The 20672-nt window shown below is 43.0% G+C and overlaps 1 protein-coding gene across 1 annotated transcript in view; it reads right to left on the reverse strand.

Annotated features, from left to right (window-relative positions):
• Window positions 1-11236: 11236 nt before the first annotated feature.
• eif2b3 (eukaryotic translation initiation factor 2B, subunit 3 gamma) overlaps window positions 11237-20672 on the reverse strand; it is a 28895-nt gene continuing 19459 nt past the window's right edge. Inside the window, exons 7-12 of the mRNA XM_079173796.1 lie at window positions 20443-20579; window positions 19988-20178; window positions 19394-19456; window positions 19023-19171; window positions 14819-14922; window positions 11237-11475 (exon numbers count right to left, since the gene is read on the reverse strand). Coding sequence (XP_079029922.1) covers window positions 11423-11475; window positions 14819-14922; window positions 19023-19171; window positions 19394-19456; window positions 19988-20178; window positions 20443-20579 — 697 coding nt within the window. The 3' untranslated portion in view covers window positions 11237-11422. The remainder of the gene's footprint in view (window positions 11476-14818; window positions 14923-19022; window positions 19172-19393; window positions 19457-19987; window positions 20179-20442; window positions 20580-20672) is intronic.

The following is a 20672-nucleotide window of genomic DNA, read 5'->3' on the forward strand; positions in this document are numbered from 1 at the left end:
AGTCCAAAAGGGGGCGAACGGGGGGCGCTGAGCGGTGTGAATCGGTGCGAGTTCAGTAGAAACGACAATAATCCAACATAGAAGGGGAGCGCATCCAGCACCGCCGGCGACAAGTTGGAGGGACGTCTTCTAGTCTTCCCTGGAGGAGCCAAACAAGTCTCGAAACTCCATCCCAACATTATGCGCCGAAATCCGTAAAGATCCCTCAGTCTTCATTCGTCCCGGTAGTTGGTGAAACGACGTCTCAGAGAGGGAGTAGTAGTAGTAGTAGTAGTAGCCTAGTAGTAGTAGTAGTAGTAGTGGTAGTGGTAGCCTAAGTCTGAGCCGTCCGTGTCAAGTCTAACTCCGATCCCGTAGCGGTAACATTTGGAGAAGTTCGCCTCTCGGCAAATCCTGAAAAGGGAGGTTTGATGGAAAAGTGCTCCGGCTCCCATTGGCCAAGGAAGAGGCAAATTACTTTGCAAACATCGCCTATTATTAGCTGCTAAGCAACAGCTCACCAAAGTGGAGAGAGAGGGGGACCACCCAGGCTGCTGCTGCCTGGGCTGGAGGGGAGGGGAGGAGGAGGAGGTGGACGGGGGAGGAGGAGGAGGGGGGAGGAGGAGGGGGAGGAGGGAGAGAGGAACTCTTTCAATAAACTCTGCACAGCCGCGCGCACACGCACGCACACGCACACACACACACACACACACACACACACACACACACACACACGCGCGCGCGCACTCACTCACTCACTCACGCACACAGCTTGCTGCCTGCCCGCCTCACTTGCTCTGTGAACATTGTTCCCAGCGGCCGGGCCCTGCAAGAAGCAATCGCACATGCCATCTATTGATATCACAGCCACACAGGCACGCACACTATTTCTGTGTTTTCTTCTGTTTCATCAGCAAAGGCCAATCAGTGAAAGGAAGAAAAAAAAAAATGTTAATTCAGCTTTTTACGCAAGAATGTAAACATTTTTTTTTTTATTATTTAAGGGAGTATTACAGATCTTTCAACACTTTTCATATCTCAGTCCTTCTCGTGTTTGATGAGGATTTGGATGCCTCATATTTGTTACAGAACACAAAACTTCTTTTTTTTTTAAAAGCTTTCGTGTCTTTGGCAGCTGTGAGAAGAATTGTGTGTAGGGTTTTTAGCACTAACAGCTGTAACCTCAACTCTTGTGCCCAAAAAGCTTCTAAAAGTAGGTTTGATGGGTCTTCTTACACCCTAGAAAATATAACCTCTCATACTTGTAAAGTTTCCCCCTTTAAAAGATTGCAGGAATTGTTGTGTGCATTAAGTAACACCTCGGAGCTGCCTGGTTCAGCGTCACACCCTTATGTAGAGACGTTTGGAGCGTTTCCATGTCTTGCCATGCATGATTTCATGAGTTCAGAGAGCAGTTCACCTAAGAACAACATCTGAGAATCAAAGAAAGAAAGAATGAAAGAAAGAGGCTTCTCAGACCAGACTGTTTCTCATCTCTCAACAAAAAAAAAAAAGGTGTCTTGGTGGTTTGCTAATGTAAGCCCCCATTTGGCCCCACTCATGGCAGTATGGGGGTGAAGAAGAAACACCTTTACCAGATTACACAGTAATTCTCTGCCTGCCAACCTGTGTGGAATACGTGTCAGGTGGCTGGTGCTAATCTGAGGCCCTTAGAGCGACTGTAAAACAATTTGAAGCTAAAGTAAAGCAATTTGTAGGTGTCGGCGCCATAAGTGCAGTGTGTTTGTGACACCGTTACGTCCATCATCACTGTTTACATGCATGAGACAAAGCACACGAGGACCATTTTAAGAGATTAAGAGCGTGTAGCCTTTAAGGGCATATATTGGTATAAAAGGAATCATATATTACTAAATATGTTTTCTTTAGTGTATCATTGATACATGACAATCATTGTGTTTTTGTTACCTTAGAATGAGCCGTTGATATATGCATGCATCGTCGATCCTCTTCATGGAGCAGGCCGCCATGTTGCTACAGAAGCCCAGAACGGACAAACCAAACACTCTAGCTAGGGCGTTCTCACTTTTTTTTCTTCTTCGGTCACCGTAGTTCTCCGACCTACACGATCTGCAACCTTCCACTAGACGTCACCAAATCCTATACACAAGACCTTTAGATATATATTTGTATATATCATAATGGCTTCATGCAAAAACACATGGCGTCAGCTTCCCTAACAGTTGTTATTCAGTGTCTAAGATGAATTTAAATGATTTTGAGATCATATCTATGTCTGCTGATGATCATTTTCATGATAGAATAATCAGTTTCTTTTCAAGTAATTTAATTCATTGTTTACTTTATAAAATGTCAGAACAAAGTGGAAATTGTGTGTGTGTGTGTGTGTGTGTATGTGTGTGTGTGCGTATATATATACGTATATGCCCAGATGGTATGGTATCAAACTACATATGAAACTCGTATAAACACTAAACATGGTATAAGGTGGGACATTTGAATGAAAGAGTCTGTCAGTGTTCAAAACACTCATCCATAAAAAGTTTAGCAACAGTGTCCAACATGATATGCATTTTTCTCTCCAGCTACAATATTTAAAAGTAGATTTAATTCTACTTTCAGGTCAAAATAATATTCAGTGGTGGAAAGTAACTAGGTGTTTACTCAAGTCCTGTACTTCAGTTTAATTTTGAGTTATTTGTACTTTACCCATGCTACCCTTTTTATACTTCTACCCCAAAACTACAACACTACACAATTGTGCTCTTTACTCTAAAACATTCATTTGACAGCGGTTACTACTAGTTACTTTCATATGAACAAACATAGAATTTACTACAATGCGTTGTTATAGATTTAGCTGATAAAAGGTCAAATTACTTCAACCAACTAGGGCAGTATGATGTAACTTACACATTGATGCATATTAACAATATAATGAGATAATCGGTCCATCCATTCATCATCTTTAACCGCTTATCCTGTTCAGGGTCACGGTGGGGGGGCTGGAGCCGATCCCAGCTGACATTGGGTGAAGGACGGGTTCACCCTGTACAGGTAGCCAGACTATCGCAGGGCAGACAGACAGACAGCCAAGGCTTTGGACTGTGGGAGGAAGCTGGAGAACCCGGAGAGAACTCGGAGAGAACCCGGAGAGAACCCGGAGAGAACCCACGCTGCCACGGGGAGAACATGCAAACTCCACACTGAAGGCCAGAGATAATATGTATTTGGAGTCAAGTACTTTTCCTTAATATTTGAATACTTTTTTTCTGAAAATGTACTTGAATAATATTTTGAACAAAGGACTTTTACTTGCAGGTTATTGATATTTTTGGTACTTTTAGATAAGTGAGGGGATCCAAAAACTTCTTCCACCACTGATCACGATCACAACAATAGACATGAATATAAAGCCTATAGCTTCAAATTGTTCTGTTTGCTTTAAAAATATGATTTATCACTGATGTCAGGGTTACGAGTACAGAAAATTCACCTGTCAGGTCACCGCTGGTGGCTAAATAATCAAAGCTTTCACATAAACTGGGATAATAATTAAATCAAAAGGATCAAATATCTGTGTAACGCTCGTTTTGTGATCCTCTTTGAACTCTTTATTTCAGATCTCCATCTTCTTTAAGCTTTACATGTCTGAAAGAGATATAAGTGGAGTCATACATGCTCTCCTCAGATCTCATATCTTGATAAAAACAGGATGTATCCACTGACTGTATCAGTCTATCTGTTGACTTGGAACGTAGGATCACAGATGCTCTTGTTAACGCCTCCTTTGCCGCCACACCGCAGCGCTCTGTGGCAGTTGACCGATACACCCACATATATACTGACTCGTCCAAACGGAGGCGACCATAGAGTTAGAGTGACGCTGGCCGGCGCTGGAACTGGGTATAGTTAGCGTGAACTGGGTTGGGTCGGGTTGAGTGGTAGAGGGAAACAGGCAGCTGGAAATGGGAGCTAATGTGGAATGTGAGGAATTGGGTTGTGTAGTAGGGGGCCCCTTCAAGCCTAACAAACTCAGGGAGGTCCGAGGCCTGGTCTGGAGGCCTTGGATAAATAAACCATCTGAGATGACCATGCGCTGTGTAGATATCTGCCATCACACTGCCCCGGCCTCCAAACACAAACCGCCCAAGCCCTCTCTCCCTCCTTCCCTTCCTCCATGTCCTGTGTCCCACATGGTCCCTCTCCTTCCATCCATCCCTCTCTTTATCCTCTCCGTTTTAATCTCTCTATACTCTTCCTTTTATTTCAGATTGTCTTCATGGCACCTTGGACTTTCCCCTCCGTTTCATCTGCTTCCCTGCTCCTGCTCTTCCTCCCTCCTTCTCCCTCTCCTTCCTATCTCCATTCCTCCGTTTCATGTCTCCCCAGTGACTCCATCCATCCATCCGTTCATCCATGCATGCATGGCTGGCCGTCCGTCCGGGGTTCTGTATGTGCTAGGCAGAGCTACGGAACCGCGCTGGCACTCAGCCGTCGCACAACAGCCCAGACGCCCAGGGTTCAGGCCCAGAGAGTGTTTATTTATCGAAGAGAGAGGCTGTGAGACTGCTCACGACTGCGTTTCTTCTTTTTCTCTCAGAAGGAGTAAGTAGAGATGGAGGAATGAAAGAGTGATAAAATATATGGTGTTTTTCTGCTTTGGAGCAGCAGCGATGGCCGTCGTCATTTAGGACACGTAGTAGAAGTGCGTGAGGTACAAATTCAACCATAAGGGATATTATGGGATATGCCTTTTCAAACAACGATGAGGCAGATCTTTCCAGGAAGGAAATGTGTTTGACAGAAATTGGAACCAAGATGTCAAACAAGTAAATATGGAATAACTGGAAAGGAGAGTCTATCATACCCAAATGACGAGTGTTCGTTGTATTTGTACTTTTAGTTCCTGGTTCCCCAAAAAGGGTGAAAAACTATTTTTTCTTTAAAAGTACAACCTTGTATCAGAAGGGGTTATCTTTTAAAGCCTTCTGCTTTCCAACTTTAATGTTAAAGTTAAGTCCGAGTCTCCTTGAGCAGTGTAACATGATATCAGTGTGTCCCCATAGGTCCAGTTTCTTGATAGATAGTACTTGGCCCAAACAGCTGTCACACGTAATTACAGGAACGTGTTGAGATCACAGTCAAAGATAGGTATATATATATATATATATATAAAAAGAGCCTTTCTACACTTGCCCATGATTGTCTAAATGTATCGCAGCACCGAAACGACAGAAAGACTTAAAAGCTGAGAAGCTGTGCCTTAACAAATAAGACAGTCAGACATGAGGGACACAGTTATAAAACCTTTACATCTCCCCAAAAAAATTAACATTATACAATCACTGAGCAATCTGAAGGCCGGTGAGGAAACATGATAATAATTGTTCTCGTCTCATTATACCCTGTGTATACATCACATCTTAATAATAAAGACTAACTATAACAAAAAAAAAGGGAACAGATCAAAAACACATTTCTGGTTCAAGTCCATTGAAATGAATACATTGTTTTCAAGATAACCAAAAAGAATGTGTGGCTATGTGTTGATAGACTAGACAAATAAAGATGTGTAAAAACACACACATTTTGGTGTTTGATGATGGCAACAAATATACACCATATTCTAGATGAATCAAAACCTCTTTTCAGCGATAAAACATTTGCATTTGAGGGGTTTGAGTTAAAGTTCACAGAGTCATGTTACATATTGTTGGGAAAACCCAGAAGAGGTCTTTAATTACATGTTTCTCAGATATCAGTGAAAAGGCAAAAAGTTGCCCAGTAGCAGGGAGACGCTTTCTGCATTGAGCACCTCTGTCAGTCTCAGAGCAGAGTCGGAGCTGCCACCCACAGTCTCACACAAGATTAATTATGATAATGCATTTCTTTACCCCTTTGTCATCGTAATGAATGGTTGCCTTTCTGGGGGAAAAACACACAAAACACAGAGAAACACACTTTTCTTTAAGTCTTTGTTTGTGCGGTTGTAACAGAGGTATTGTCAGACGAAGCTAGCAGGTGGTAATGCAAACTCAGACCTGTAGAAAGCACAGAACCCCACAACTGTGTGTGTGTGTGTGTGTGTGTGTGTGTGTGTGTGTGCATCTTTAAGTATATGTGGGCAAACATAGCTGTATAGCTTCTTTTTTTTTTTTTTTTTAAAGCACAATTGTGATCGGTTACAAACGATGAAGAAGCCCATCAGAAAGGCTCCTATCCAAACACTTTGAGACCACATACAGCTGTCTTCTTATGCACAGAAATGATGTTTAGAAACCTTTTTGAAGAACTGTAGTAAGAAAATAAGCCTTTTTCAAATCATACAGGAACTTTCTTTAAACTATGTATATCTCTTTTACATCAATAATACAAAATCTGTGATTCAGGAATCCCTCAATTTCAAACATTTCCTGTGTCCATTAAGCTCATTACTAGCAGCCTTGGTGTGAAATTGAATAGATTAAGGGGATTCTTCAGGAGGAGTGATTGTAGTAAAATTACAGTGCAAAATAATAAAAAAAGGAAACATAATTGAATGTTTGGGACAGAATTTTTGCAGTTGCAGCTGTGGATGTTATAAACATTCTAACTAATAAGATTAAAAAGAAAGGTCACCTGAGGGTGTGAAGCAGGTCAGTCTTTTGCTTCTTCCTGTGAGTTTACTGCTAAAGCAATTTAAGATGTGAACCCAATCAGCCACCCAGTCAATGTTTAGTTAATTAGCCGGGGGGCCTCCACAGTGACAGACAGGGATATCTGGCTTAGTGTGTGTATGTGTGTGTAAGGCATGTCGCCGAGGTTGTTATCCCATACATGGGATCTCTGTCTCCACACACACTCTTTGTTGGCTAAGCAACATAAGCAACTGATGTATCTCTAAAGCTTGTAAAAAGAGTGTGTGTGTGTGTGTGTGTGTGTGTGTGTGTATGTATTCAGATGTTTGAGTTAGAGATGGGGTGGTGTTGGTTTGTGTGTGTGTGTGTGTGTGTGTGTATGTGTTTGGGGGGGGGGGGGGGGAGAGTGGTAGCATCTTGAAAGGTAGTGTGTGGAGAGGAAAAAAAGGAGGGAGGAAATTCATTTGTGGCCGGAGAACACAGAAGACAAATTGAGGAAGTGTTGTGCTAATGTGTAGGGGTCAGCAGCAAACACACACAGGTTTCTGACTGACTGCCACTTGGGTGGCCTGCTCGCTCTCTCTCTCTCTCTCTCTCTCTCTTGCTCACCCACGATCAGCCCTCAAGCCATGAAGCCACCCAGCTACTCAGTCAGACTCCACCCCACCTCTGTGTGCATCTGAGTATGACTATGTATCGCACATTTGTCTCCACGATCGAACCGATCCATCTATCTGGGACTGGGCTTCTTTATTTTCTACATCTTTCCCCCCCCAGCAGAAGCAAAACTAAGACATCATGTGTTCGCAGAGGATGTTTCAGAATACATCACGTGTGAAGGCGATCAACATGTATTTTTTTTTTTTTTAGCCATTAAAACACATTTCCCCCCCCCCTCTCGCTTTTAGCCTTAAAATGGTTAAAACCATCTAATTCCTCACAGTTTCCCCAAATTCCAACATGACATATTTGCTATCTTTGGAACTTTTGGGATCTCCATTAAAAAAAATGAATAAATCATCTGTTCGTTTGGAGCAATTCTTGGCTGCAAAGGTTGCGTTGGTAATAATGCCTGACCCACTAATGGGCCGCTGCTTAAGCCGTTAATGGGCTTGTTGTGTTCGACTGGAAAAAGTAAAAGAAACACTGGCCAGACTACTTGGTTGCGTATTTTCTGTTCCTCATTGTTTCTTAGTCAACGTCTCACTTCATAAATCATAGATGAGGAAGGTCAAACACTTCCTCCCTAACTTTATCTCACTTTCTCTCGACAATCTACAGACTTTACTTTGGACAGTTTTCCTCGCAGCTTCTTACTCAGTGGAAGGTAGTTCCAACAAAAACTATAGCCAGACATTTATATCCTGAAAAACACATTACTGCAGTATTTTTACATGTCATTTTTCAATACTTTGTGCACCACAAAACACAATTCCACTCACCTACATTGCATTCAGGTGGCAGAGGTCAATACCTCGGAACGGTGGCCCTCAAAGCTAAATTCTTCACGGCCAGACACCAATTGTGATGACCATTTTATAATACTTACCAACCAGGATATCATTTAGAAAACAGGGTATTGGAGGTACATGTGACATACGACGCATTTATCTTAACTAAAAAACGCCAAATGTTAACAGAGTTTTCCCCAAAGCGCTTTGGGTTCCTTCCCAGACTCTGATGCAGCTTTTAAATCTACAGACATTTGTTAACTTCTATGACATTAATGTCCTAAAAAAAGTGATGTCTTTACGATTCACTCTGCACACCGACGCAAGAAAACAACACATTCATCACAGAAATGAAGTAAGTGCAACAGAAACAGATCTTAAAGCTCATGCACACAAAATAAAAGGAGCCAGTTTTTAAATGCCGCTGCAGATGTGCAAGAGCATCTTCATTCATTAATCTGCTCGATTTCATCCTTGTTAAAACAAACTTTGCGGGCAAACGTGCTGCCAGCAAAACGGGTGACTGATGATAGTCCGTGCATGAAAATGTTTTATTTTACAGATCATTTCATCTTCTCTCTGGGTTTAAAGAAATTAGTTTGGGATGCATAATTAGATGAAAATCTTCTTCCCCATGGCTACAAAACCAAAAGGCTGTCAGACCGACAGACATGCCTGATATATGATCTGCGGCTCAACATCTGATCTCCAGATCTGCACAGCAAACATGCACGTTTCAGTACGCATGTGTGCACACGCATTGCATGCATTCACTCAAAGGGGGTGTGAGAGAGGGCATTGATTAGTTTGTGTGCCAGAGGATTAACAATGGTCACACACACAGGTAAACCTGCGCACATGTGTGCACATACACCAGCGAACACATGTATGTGCTGAAAGGGGGGGGGGATCAACCAAGGTGGCGTTGTATTGAGGGGACTCTGGGGTCTTTGAGTCAATATACAAACCTCTACGCAAACACACCCGGGCTGCCAGATCTCATCATGTGGTTGAAGAGAGAGGTCAGGGTGTGAGACCGCTAAAAAGGTTAACAAAGCCAAGACAAAGAAGTCGGACAATGTGAACCTTAACTGTGGTTTTCACGATTTTAAGCTCAAAACTCAGGTGAAGCATGCAGTCTTTCACCTCCTCTACGGTCCTGCTTGTCATCGGGGGGAAAATGACTATGCCAGGTTGAAGAACCACAAAAATCACTTCCTTGTTGTGATTCAAATTTGCAACATATAGAGGGGAATAACTGATAATGCAAGGGTGAACAATGAGGACTCACAGTGTGAATGAAATGGGAATAATGTAACGGGAAGATGAACACAGGTGAGACAAGAGGAATGGAAAAATACTGAACAATGAAGTATTTCTGTCTGTGAGCTGAAGCCCCTTCTAGAGTAAACACAGTGGGAAGACAATTCAGCGGTGGGGCCACATAAAGAATACTCTTTATTTAGCAGTTTTCAGCCCGAGACTCACATTTATGGAATCTATTCTTGTAAGGACACCAGTCAACTGTGACTCCTTGGTTTTCACTCCTCCATGTGCAGACTGGCCCAATCCCAAATTCATCGTACATACTATCGCCACTGTTCGAGCTGCTAGCATACAAAAAAATAAAACATACTTTCATATTTTAAGAGAAATGATAAGACGTGCAAGTCGCCGCCAATCAAACTTAACAAAGAAAAACGAAATATCTCTCTTAAGACTTTTTGTTTTCCGAGATCTTTGGATTGTAGGTGGAGCTGTCCCACCACTGCTCACAATCTAAATGTTTCCAGCTGTGAGCGGCCTTTCCTCTGTGCATTGCATTGTGGGAAATTACATTAACAACGCGTTCAAAAATCGATTGGTTAATGTATGACATCTTAGACCGGGTTGAAAAAAATGTTACATCCTACATTTCCACTAATGCAACTTAAACACAGATATTTCCAATACAAAAGAAATAAGTCTTGGATCTCAAGCCCAAAATAACCCTGATGACATCAGCAGGGTTGTATTCTCTGACTTATGGAAGCTTCTCCAGAGCCACAGAAGACATACAAGTGTTTCTACCACACATGAGTAAACTGATCTCCATGTGTAAAATCAATAGTTACAGGTTTCTGTTTCAACAACATCTCATACTGAGCAAAGCTCTGTGCAGTTCAGGAGTCATCAACAAACTACTTTCGACAGTTTTGGGGATGAAAACATAACTGAGTTTACGACTATTCTTTATTAGATACCCAACAATATTACAATTTTAGTGCAGTATACTGTACGTGGATATAAATAGTTGATGCAACAGATGAAAGCCACACTAGTTATTGTCATTTCTTAAAGAATAATGATAAAAACATGTCCCTCTAACTGACAGGATAACAAGCACATCTAATGGCCAGTACAGATGGAAGAAAAGACATCATCTCTCTCACACACACACACACACATCATCATGTAATCAGGCCACAAGAGACAGCCTAAATGACTCCTGCAGACAATAGGAAACAGAGGACTCAAACACACGTACACACAAAAGCCCACGCGCAGACATCCCTGTCCTCACCGTCTTCCTTCGTGACTAAGGAACTTCAAACCTGTAATTTAAGAAATACCCGGCAGAAGGAATGTAATAAATCTGGTGACAGCGAAGTGAGCAGAGAGGGAGAGAAGAGCAGAAGAAAAAAAAGAAAGAAAAGTGTCAGGCGTGAGTCAGTTTCCTCCTCCGCTGTGTTTGTGTGTGAGGGCGGGGTGTCGGTGTTAACTGATACAGGATCAAGCTGGGTGGTCCGGGGCCTGCACATACACCATTTTTGTGTACAAATAAACTTAACCCCCCCCACGCCATTGTGGTCACCCCTCCCACGGCTTTCTTCCCCTCCATCTCTGGTCTTCACAGCTGCACAGTGTGCACGCTGACACCCATGCACATTCAAACGTCGTACGAGGCTCCACCCTCTCCAACGGGGTAAATTGAGTCCTGCCATTACAGGAGACGGCAAGAGTCTGATAATAACTATGTGGCAAAAAGAATTACATAGATCTACTGACAACTAGTCAAGATGTCTCTGTTGAACATGTTCTCAAAGAGATGGAGACCTAACACTAAAAGTCCAAAAAGATGAACAAAATCATTTGTGATTTCGGGCTATACAAATAAATTTAAATTGAATTGAAATGAACAAATAAAAACACCAACATGCTGACTCATGGGTTTAAGCACTTGTTTTATTTGGACACAATGTAGAAAAGGCCTATGAAGAAGAGAGTGTAGAACTGTTCAAGCAGCATCCAGGCTTCCGGTTGGTCAGTCAGCTGATGAATTAGTTGACCGCTATGTTTTGCTGCTCTCTGATTGGTTAATGAGGGGATGCCACTCTATCCCTGTGGGAGCTAGATCTCCATCAGCTGGTCCGTTCCAACGATGACCTCGTTAGTCCTCTCAGCTAAAAAGAAATAACATTTATTTTAACAATCAACACTTGAAATGATGAAGGCAGTACAACATGTAAAGAGAGAGGCATTTATAATGCAGGTACTGATGTTTGAAAACCACCAAAAACAACATTAAATAAAGACAAAAGGTGCAGTGGTTAAGAGACAGCTGGTAAAGTGAACGAGCATGTGGTGGGCAGAATGATTCTGTCTTTACTTTAGCCAACAGGAGATTCAACTATTCACGGTTCCTACAACTCAATGCAAGTACTATTAAAGACGTTAATAGATGCCACGAATTATTCCCATGTCTTGGTACTTTTAATAACTTTGGAAGATTGATTTTAGACATTTGAATACCCATTAAGGCCTTATTTTTAGATGAATAGATTGAATGACTTTCAAGAATCTTTAAGGCTCCGTGGGAACCCTGTTTATTACACGACGCAGAAAACTTTTACCAAAGATTTATAGGCACTGGAGTGTTTACCCCAATGTGATACCCATTAAGTCATGTCTGCATATTCATTTTACCAAACTGAAATGAATGGAAACCAATGTCTGCCTGGCATATGTATGCAATTTGTAGATAACCGCTGTCCCCTCTTAGTCGATTAGTCAACTACTCGGATGTTTTGGTCTTAGTCAACTGTGATTTCTTTCATCGATTAGTCATTTCTTTACAGCCCGAGTCAACAGGCTACAACGTGCAAACCCACTGTACTCTATGATGTATTAGAAATCAGTCCCAGAACCGTCAGAGTGTTGTCACCCTGACCGCTACCCCTGAACCTCACAAAAAGCATTTTCTGTCGCTATCTCTCTCTCTCTCTCTCAACCCAAAGCTAGTTCAGCACGAGGAGAGCAGACGCTGCTCCCCCCTCCGGCTCCGAGCACCGGTCCCGAGCACCGGTCCGGATCCAAAGCAAACGGTGGCAGAGACTAACGTTCCGTCCACACAGACGGCTTTTAGTGTGAAGGAATCTGCCGCTCAGAAGGAGTTTATGCTCTGCAGTGGAGGAGTGAGGGGAGGACAAATGGAGCGTTGGACAGCAGCAGAGGAAGCGACTATAGAGGAAGGGATGAAGGGAGGAAGGGAGACTCTATCTGGGTCTGTTAATTCATCAGTAACTTATCCTGTATAGCGTTTAAATGTATTAGAACTATATATATATTTACAACTCCTCCTGGGCTTTGATAATAGAGAGCTCACACTCTGACCTGATTCAACAAATAAAGGAGAGAAATAAGCCACATGTCGTCAGCACATATTCTAACCGACTGTTAGTTGATTGTCAGGTAAATAGTTGAATGTAATCAGGATGCACCATTAGAGAAGAACGTAGCGTCATCTCCAGGAGACAAAGGGAAGAAGAGCAGAGACAGTGTGTTAATGTATGCGTGTGTATTTATCAAAGCACCCAGAGGAAAAGGTGTGTATCTTTTAAATATCAACACCTGACGGACCTGTATCTGTGTGTGTGTGAGTGTGAGTGAGTGTGTGTGAGGCTAACTAGCAGGGTGGTCCCTGGCTGCTAACAGCTTCAGCAGTGGACTGGGTGTGTAATGTCTTTCGCAGCCTGCGGTCAGCAGGCCAGATTAGTAGCTAGAGACAAGCCTGTGCTTTCTTACAATAGGAAAGCAAACAGGAGAGCAGGTTTATCATTAGAGCAGCGTATTATAGAGATGAAACTAATCGGATCTAAGCCTGATCCATAAACCGGTAGATGTTTAGGGATTCTACCAAAAACTGTTGGCATTTTTTAAGTGGATTACAGTGGACTATATATATATATATATATATATATATATATAAAATATATATAATATATATCAAAAACTGTTAAGTACTCGTGTATTCAACATGATACTGTGCATAAAGGGTTGTCCATGATCCAAGACTAAGATAAAAGTTTAGTTTGGGTATGTTTTTGTTTCCTTCTCACTCAGCTCGAGGTGAAATGGATTTTGATATCCACCACATGGGTCCGTGCATGTGCCAGAAAGTTAATGCGCCAAATTTCTGTAATTATGAACAAACTCGGTGATTCAAGAGCCTATGTGGTTTCATCCCCTCTTCAGACATGGGAGACAGGGTCGTTCGTCTATTGCTCTTTCTGAGCTCCTATTTTTGTTTCCTGTATTCACTTTGAGAATAAGAGAGTGCTGTATGCTGTACATACTGTAAAGCCCTCTGAGGGAAAACCTGCGGTTTTGGGCTATTTAAATAAACTTGACTTCACTTGACTATATACACAGCAGACTGCCTTTACAATGTCTACTGAAGAGACAACAAGACATTTTATAAAATAACATCACAGAGAGAAACTATACAATAAAATGTGAGACAAAGAGAGACTGTCCGTCCATCAGAGACATAGAGGCTGGAACTTTGCAATTGTGTGACTGAACTTTTGGCCATGCAGTGTACGCAAAACAATTATGCAACCAGGGGTCTAAGTTTCCAGCGTTCAACAACATAAAGTCAGCAGCTCGTTGCCGGCCAGTGAGGAAACACGTCCCTCAGAAAAGCTGAAGCAAGATCTGTTCTGATGCTTCAAAAAGTCTCAAACACTGTTTTTTTTTTAGGCGAGTTTAGCTCAAATTCACACTGTTGTTACTTAGAGCACCCTGTTGTTCACTCAATTAGGCTGCTTAGTCTGGTAGCCGAGCCTGCTCTCTATATGTGTGTGTGTGTGTGTGTGTGTGTGTGAGTGAGTGTGTGTGTGTTGGATGTGGCTGGAGGCTGCTGCTGTTGAATTCCGGGTGGTCCTGTTCTGGCCCTGCTCTCTAACCTCTCCATCAATGTGACACACACACATACACATGCACACACACACGCGCACACACACACACACACACACACACACACACACACTTAGCTAGCTTTGGGGACAAGAGGATTAAGGAAATAAAAAAATAAAAAATAAAAAATCTCTGACAAATCGCTCTATCACACAGAATTCAGAATGAAGAAACTTTCCTGGTTGGCTTGAACACTTGGCACTTCCAGATACCACACACACACATTAACACCTTATCGGAGTCAGCAGAGGAGAAGTGCCGCGGGCTTCAGAAGATAGCATTGATTTGTAGGCTGTTTGAAGTTCTTGTACTGAATGGTGTTATGATGTGAGGCGTTTCTGTTACTTTGCTTACTCTGTCCTTTCTTTCATTGTCAAGTTGATTTAATATGGAGACGCAAAAATGGTCAACTACTGTTTGTTCTGCTCCATCCAAACACCTAAAATGTACTTTCAGCTTCCCGGGGTAATGAGACGAGGGAGGGTGTTGACCATCGCTGTGAGAAAAGAAAGCCATTATTCTTTACGTGTTTACGACAGTGGACCTCACCTTCTGGTTCGATCTGTTGTCCGCTTCCCACCAGACAGTACTTGAGGTCTGCTCCTCGGCCGATGACGGCGTTACTGCAGATCACGCAGCCCTGGATGTTACACCTGGAAACCACACACACACACACACACACACACACACACACACACACACACACATTACATTAGTCACATTGTTCGGATATTTCTACAGCCGTGGTTCCCAACCAGGCTGTCGGAACTCCTCATTGCGTCACAAGATAATAAAAAAAAAGATTGGAAAGAAAAAACATGTTTCTGTGACATGCTGATTATGTTTTTCTCCCCTGTAGAATAGTCAATTCTTTCAATTCTTCAGGACTTCAATCTAAAGGTCTTTACACACCGGGGACATGAGGAATAAACTTTTTCAGTAAAAGGTTCAATATATTGTTGCACACAGAGGACCAGCTACCGGGATCTGAGGTACGTTGTTGTATAGCCTCAGCTAATGTAAGCTATTTAATTGAAGTTCCCTCCGGTAAACGGTAACGCAGTGTGTAGGTCTGATAAGAACGGACTGAGTGGATCTGGTATGCTCGGCCTTTGTCAAGGATGACAGGAGCAATAAAGTTTGCAGTCTTGGTTCGGACATCGAAGCCTCAGTGTTGTTGAACACTATAGTGCATGTTTTGAATATGTCACGTATGACAGAACGTGATTGGTTGAGGCCTTCATGTGTGGTGCGATATAGAAATGAAACATCACTCATTGGTGGAACTGCTCATAACTCTTCTACATTTTGGCCACAAACAGTGATGTGATGTCACATTGCTTTGTTTCATTAGATACACCTAGCTAGAAAATAATGCCATCTAATACAACAGACCCGCAATAATCCCATCCTTCTTAAAAGTTTCATGCTTGATTTCTGGTACTCTTGAGTAGTTAGAGATTCATATTTGTTCTCGGACGGGTTTGATGGTGTTGAAACAGGATTTTCCGACCCTGCTGTTTGTTCTCTGGGCCTGCAGGAGATCCAAACATGTTTGTGGTTCACATTCTGTTTTCTACCGCCCACCCTTACGTACACACACGACACACAGGGGGCGCGGGCGCGGGCGCGGGCGCGCGCGCACACACACACACACACGCAGTTAAGAACATTCATACTGGGAGCTGCCCAGTACGGCCACAGTGTTCCACTGTTGACTGTTGACTGTTCCTCCGCTCCCCACATTAGTGGAGCGATCAGGGATCCTCACACCTGCCACGAAGACTCAAACGCATCCAATCAACTGAAATCATTCACAGGATATTAGCATATGTATATTAAAGAACAAAAGCAGCCCATGCTGTGTGCACGTGTGTCTTTGTGTATGTCTGTGTATGTCTGTGTGTGTGTGTGTGTTAAGACATTGTTGGCTCTGTGCTACGGTCCCACCTGAGCTGGCAGTGCCAACCCACCGTGCTCACATTCAGCCAAACCATCACCATAAAATTCTTGGAGGGGAGACACAGACAGTCTTGTGTGTCCTGTGTCAGCTAACCGTGGAGGGCGTGTACGTGAAAAGTGCGTGGGTTAGAGAATGTGTGCCTCAGTGGCTCGGGGAGCCCGGCGGAGAACACGTGTTGGTCTTGCCCGGGCAGTGACGCACACACACTTGGCCCTCTGCAACTCACACACAGACGCAGGTTTGTGTTGGCCTATTCTGTTCAGGTGGTTAGGCCTGGAAGGAGAGGGAGAAAGGAGTGTGTGGATGTGTGTGTGTGTGTGTGTGTGTGTGTGTGTGTGTGTGCGTGTGTAAGTGACTCTACCTAGGAGGTGGTGGTGGTAGTTGGTGATGGGAGATTACAAGATTCAGAGTTTTGTAACATTAGAGAGAGAGGGAGTGAGAGAGACCACCAAAGAAGCTTCAGAGCTGAAACACCACTAATTACTAACACCGGGGCTCCTCCTTGCCCCCCCCCCCCCCCCCATCCTCCTTCTCACTCACACACACACGTCAACCCCCACCACCTCCCGTGCCAACACCCCCCCCCCCCCCTGTAAAGTTGACCCTTACTATCCCCCTTCCCAAACATGCAGCGCTTTGTCAACAAGTTCTGGTCAGCTCCAAACAAAGAGAGCAGAAATGCGAGGGGTTTCTGCGACATGGCCGGGGTCTGCTAATCCCCTCACACTGGCTCTTTCTTTCCTTCTTTCTCCTTCCTTCTTATGTCCTTTAAAAAAAAAAAAAAAAGAAAGAAAGAAAGAAAAGAAAGAATCGCAGTTTCTTTCTTGCGTGCTAGCTTGCTTTCCCCTCGCTTCTTTCTTCCCTTCTCTCTCGTTCTTTCATGCCTTTGTGCGTGCACCTACATGGGCATGATGAGGGTCCCCACGCTGGCTGGCTGGGGTCCCTGAAAAGGCTTAAGAAGAGATGGAGAGAGACAGAAAGAGAGAGAGAGAGAGAGAGAGAGAGAGAGAGAGAGAGAGAGGAGATAGATGGCGTTGAGGCGTTGATGGAGAGAAAAGAGAGGGAAGAGTAAGAAACTGAGATATGAAAAAAGGAGCTTCTGAATGAGTGCATTAAAATCCAGACTTGAGGCCAAGATGAGTCTCTTTCCGCTAGTTTCTGGCTGAGAGACTGAGCACATCAATCTACATGCTAATTCTACAGTGGCTGCTGGCGCTCTCTGTACAAAGTCCTCTTTGGTTGCAACAAAGCAGTCAATTTTGACCACTTTTAACTACTCGCTACCTTTGAAAACCGTGATGCGTAATAAAGTGACTGATCGTGATTCATCACTATTCAGACTGGGGCTTTTTTTCTTCTTTCTTTCTTCTCCCTAAGTGACATCATAATGTGGCAAACACAATATCTGCTATGTCCTGCGACTTGGAATATAAAAAAATCCTTCCGGGTTCATTCAAGTGATGTAACAGTTGTAAAGAATGACGTAAATAGTTTGGTTTCTCCTGTTGGTTTCTACGAAGAAAAGCAGCACATTTGTAGAATTTTCAGCACATCCAATTTCTGTAGGAAATGATGTCTAGTGACCATCATAAACAGCCAATGAAAGAATTATTCAAATAATAACAATATTACTTGGAAACAAATTAGATTTGTGAAGATGTATTCAGCAAATGCTTGATGTCCCCTTAAACCTCATTGACCCGGTGGTGAGACGGTCTTTACAAACTCTTGATGTACAACCAAACTTAATTCAAATGCAATGAACTTTCATTCCAACGTTAAGAACTGAATATAACTGATTTCCTATGAATGGAATGGTGCAGTCATGAAAATATTTCATTGTAAATACCATAATATCAACCGTAAAGCTAAAAAGAAAATAGGAAAAACTGGGAAAACTAACCTGTATGTGAAGGGACTGACCTAATAAATGACATAACAGATTATCAAAATACAAAGACACATTTTCTGGCATTTGATTAGCTGGTATTAATGAAACTCATCAATGAATAATAATTTCAATTCGTCTTACTTCCTAAGACAACCATCAAACAGCTCAGACTTTTTGTCTGGAATACACCTTTCAAACCCCCACAGCGTTCCACAAATTCCATAACCAGTGGGAACTTTGGTATGGCCAAGTAAATTAGTGGCTAAACAAAATATATGAACGCTGTGTGTTTCAGTTCAACAGCTCCGTGTTTGTTTGGAACTGGTCTCTGGCTGGTTGCACACCAATAGATGCATTGTTAACTCGACGCTCCCCGTTTGACCCCCGGGCAGCACAGAACACAGAACCTGTTACACGTCCCATCAACGGACACACACACACATCCACAAGCATCTGCCCACCACACACACACACACACACACACACACACACACACACACACACACACACACACACACACACACGTCTGCACACAGGAGCACCTAGGAAATGCAATGGAAAGGTACGCAGTGAATGAAGATATGTGAGAGACAAACAGTGTTAACAGATAAAAGGAAGCAGTTGAGTCATTTTTGGGGGATTGTGCAAGGACACGTTTTATCCTGGCATCATAAGATCACTCGTCCTATTTTGAAATCTTTGTTTATTAAATTCCACTGCGTTGCCGTCTTTGTCTCACACTGAAGTCATGTACTGACTGAGCACTGACGTGACAATTAAAACTGTAATTCAGAAACATGCCTCGAAGGTGAAATTCTTTTCCAGGCTAAGTTAATGTGTTTGCAAAATCACTTCAAAGTACGAGTTATCAACGAGTGTGTGCATGTGTGTGTTCTCACCCCTCCTCGATGGTAACCCCGTGCATGATGATAGAGTTGGTGACTTTGACCTTCTCTTTGACCGTGGTGGAGTTTCCGATGGTGGACCTCTTTATGGAAGTCTTATCTGCTACCTGGCACAGTGCTCCGATGATGCTGTCTGATCCCATCTGTTGGCCGAGCACAAACGGTAACATTACTCACACATAGACGCATTCACAGGCCTCTCCAGTGGAAGTGCAGATTAGACTAGATCAAATTAGATGATAGCGAGTGAGCTGTGATACAGGACAATTGGTAAAACTGCTAATTAAGAGGGAAATGTAAGAAAATAGAAATAAAAAAACTGAGTTTTGAACTGTCTAATGGTTCTTCTTCTGCATTACACTTACCTGACATCTCTCAGAAATGACAGCGGTTGGGTGGACTGCTGGCTCCTCAAACAGCTTTGGGGCCTAGTTGGGAGGAGGCAGAGGAGAGGGAGACATGAGATTTAAATAAAGATGATAAGCTAACTTTAATGATCCATCTGGAGGAATTGGGTCATAGGGCCAAGTACACAGGACTCAAACAAGCATGCAATTCTGCATTAGAAGTGGCAAAATAGAAGCAGAATTATGAGCAATGAAAATGGAAACGACGACATCGACAAGAATGAGAGGGATAAGAGATGCGGAAGAGACAATATTGATCACCGCAGTTATTTTCTTAATTAATCCCAACAAAAACTTACAAATACTAAAAAATAACAGCTAATTGTAGCTTATAAAAGGCTGGAACCAGAGAATGCTGGGTATTTTTCTCATCTTTGCCGTCCTAATACTTTATGTAATCAAATTAAAGTCATGTATACATGAACATATCTAGGCACATACAACTGAATTCCCTCCAGTCTTACTCAAATGCACATGCAGTTTGGACACAACATGCACACTTTAAAAAATGCGTGTTTAACAAAAAAAGGTGCAGGATTCTGTCCGACTCACCAGCCGGTTTGCTTCTATGTAAGCAGCTAAAGTGTTGACGCGGTAGCAAAGGCCCTGGTCAATGATGTGAACGTAGCAGCGGAGCTTTCCTCCGTGGTAAGCCTCGCTCATGTCACCGCGGTGGTCGTTCCAACAGGAGCGCTCCTGGGCCAGCTGGAGGAGAGGCTCGTCTCGTGAGGAGATGAGGAGCTCTGGACAATAAAAAAAGAGGCAAGTAGAGCGACACACACACACGCACTGTTTAGGGGGAATTTGTGTGCCTCTGGATTAGGCAGAGTTGTCCTTTTTTGTCTACTTTCTATGAGTTCTATGTCAGTGTTCATTTAAAACAAAAGCCAAACATCGATATCCTCCATGGCTCATATGAATAAGACCCAGAGCTATTCTAACACCGCCGTGGCTGTTAAATGGTGTTTCCCCTCTGATTTTAGCGATGTGTCCGCGTGAACACTGACCGTGGCAGGTGGAGCCGTCGACCGTTTTCTGGTTCTGATCCTCCGCGTCCTCTTTGATTTTGGGACTGTTGGTTGTTTTTGAAAACTGCTTCCGCACCAAATACGGCACCAGCTCGCCACGGATCGAAGAGATGGACCTACGGTACAAGAAGAGGAAAGATTAAATAAGATTTCAACATCATGTTGAGCATCCTAAAAAGTCATCAGCATCACACACACGCCACAACATA

This window comes from Pholis gunnellus (genome assembly GCF_910591455.1).
Source record: "Pholis gunnellus genome assembly, chromosome: 14".
Lineage (NCBI taxonomy): Eukaryota > Metazoa > Chordata > Actinopteri > Perciformes > Pholidae > Pholis > Pholis gunnellus.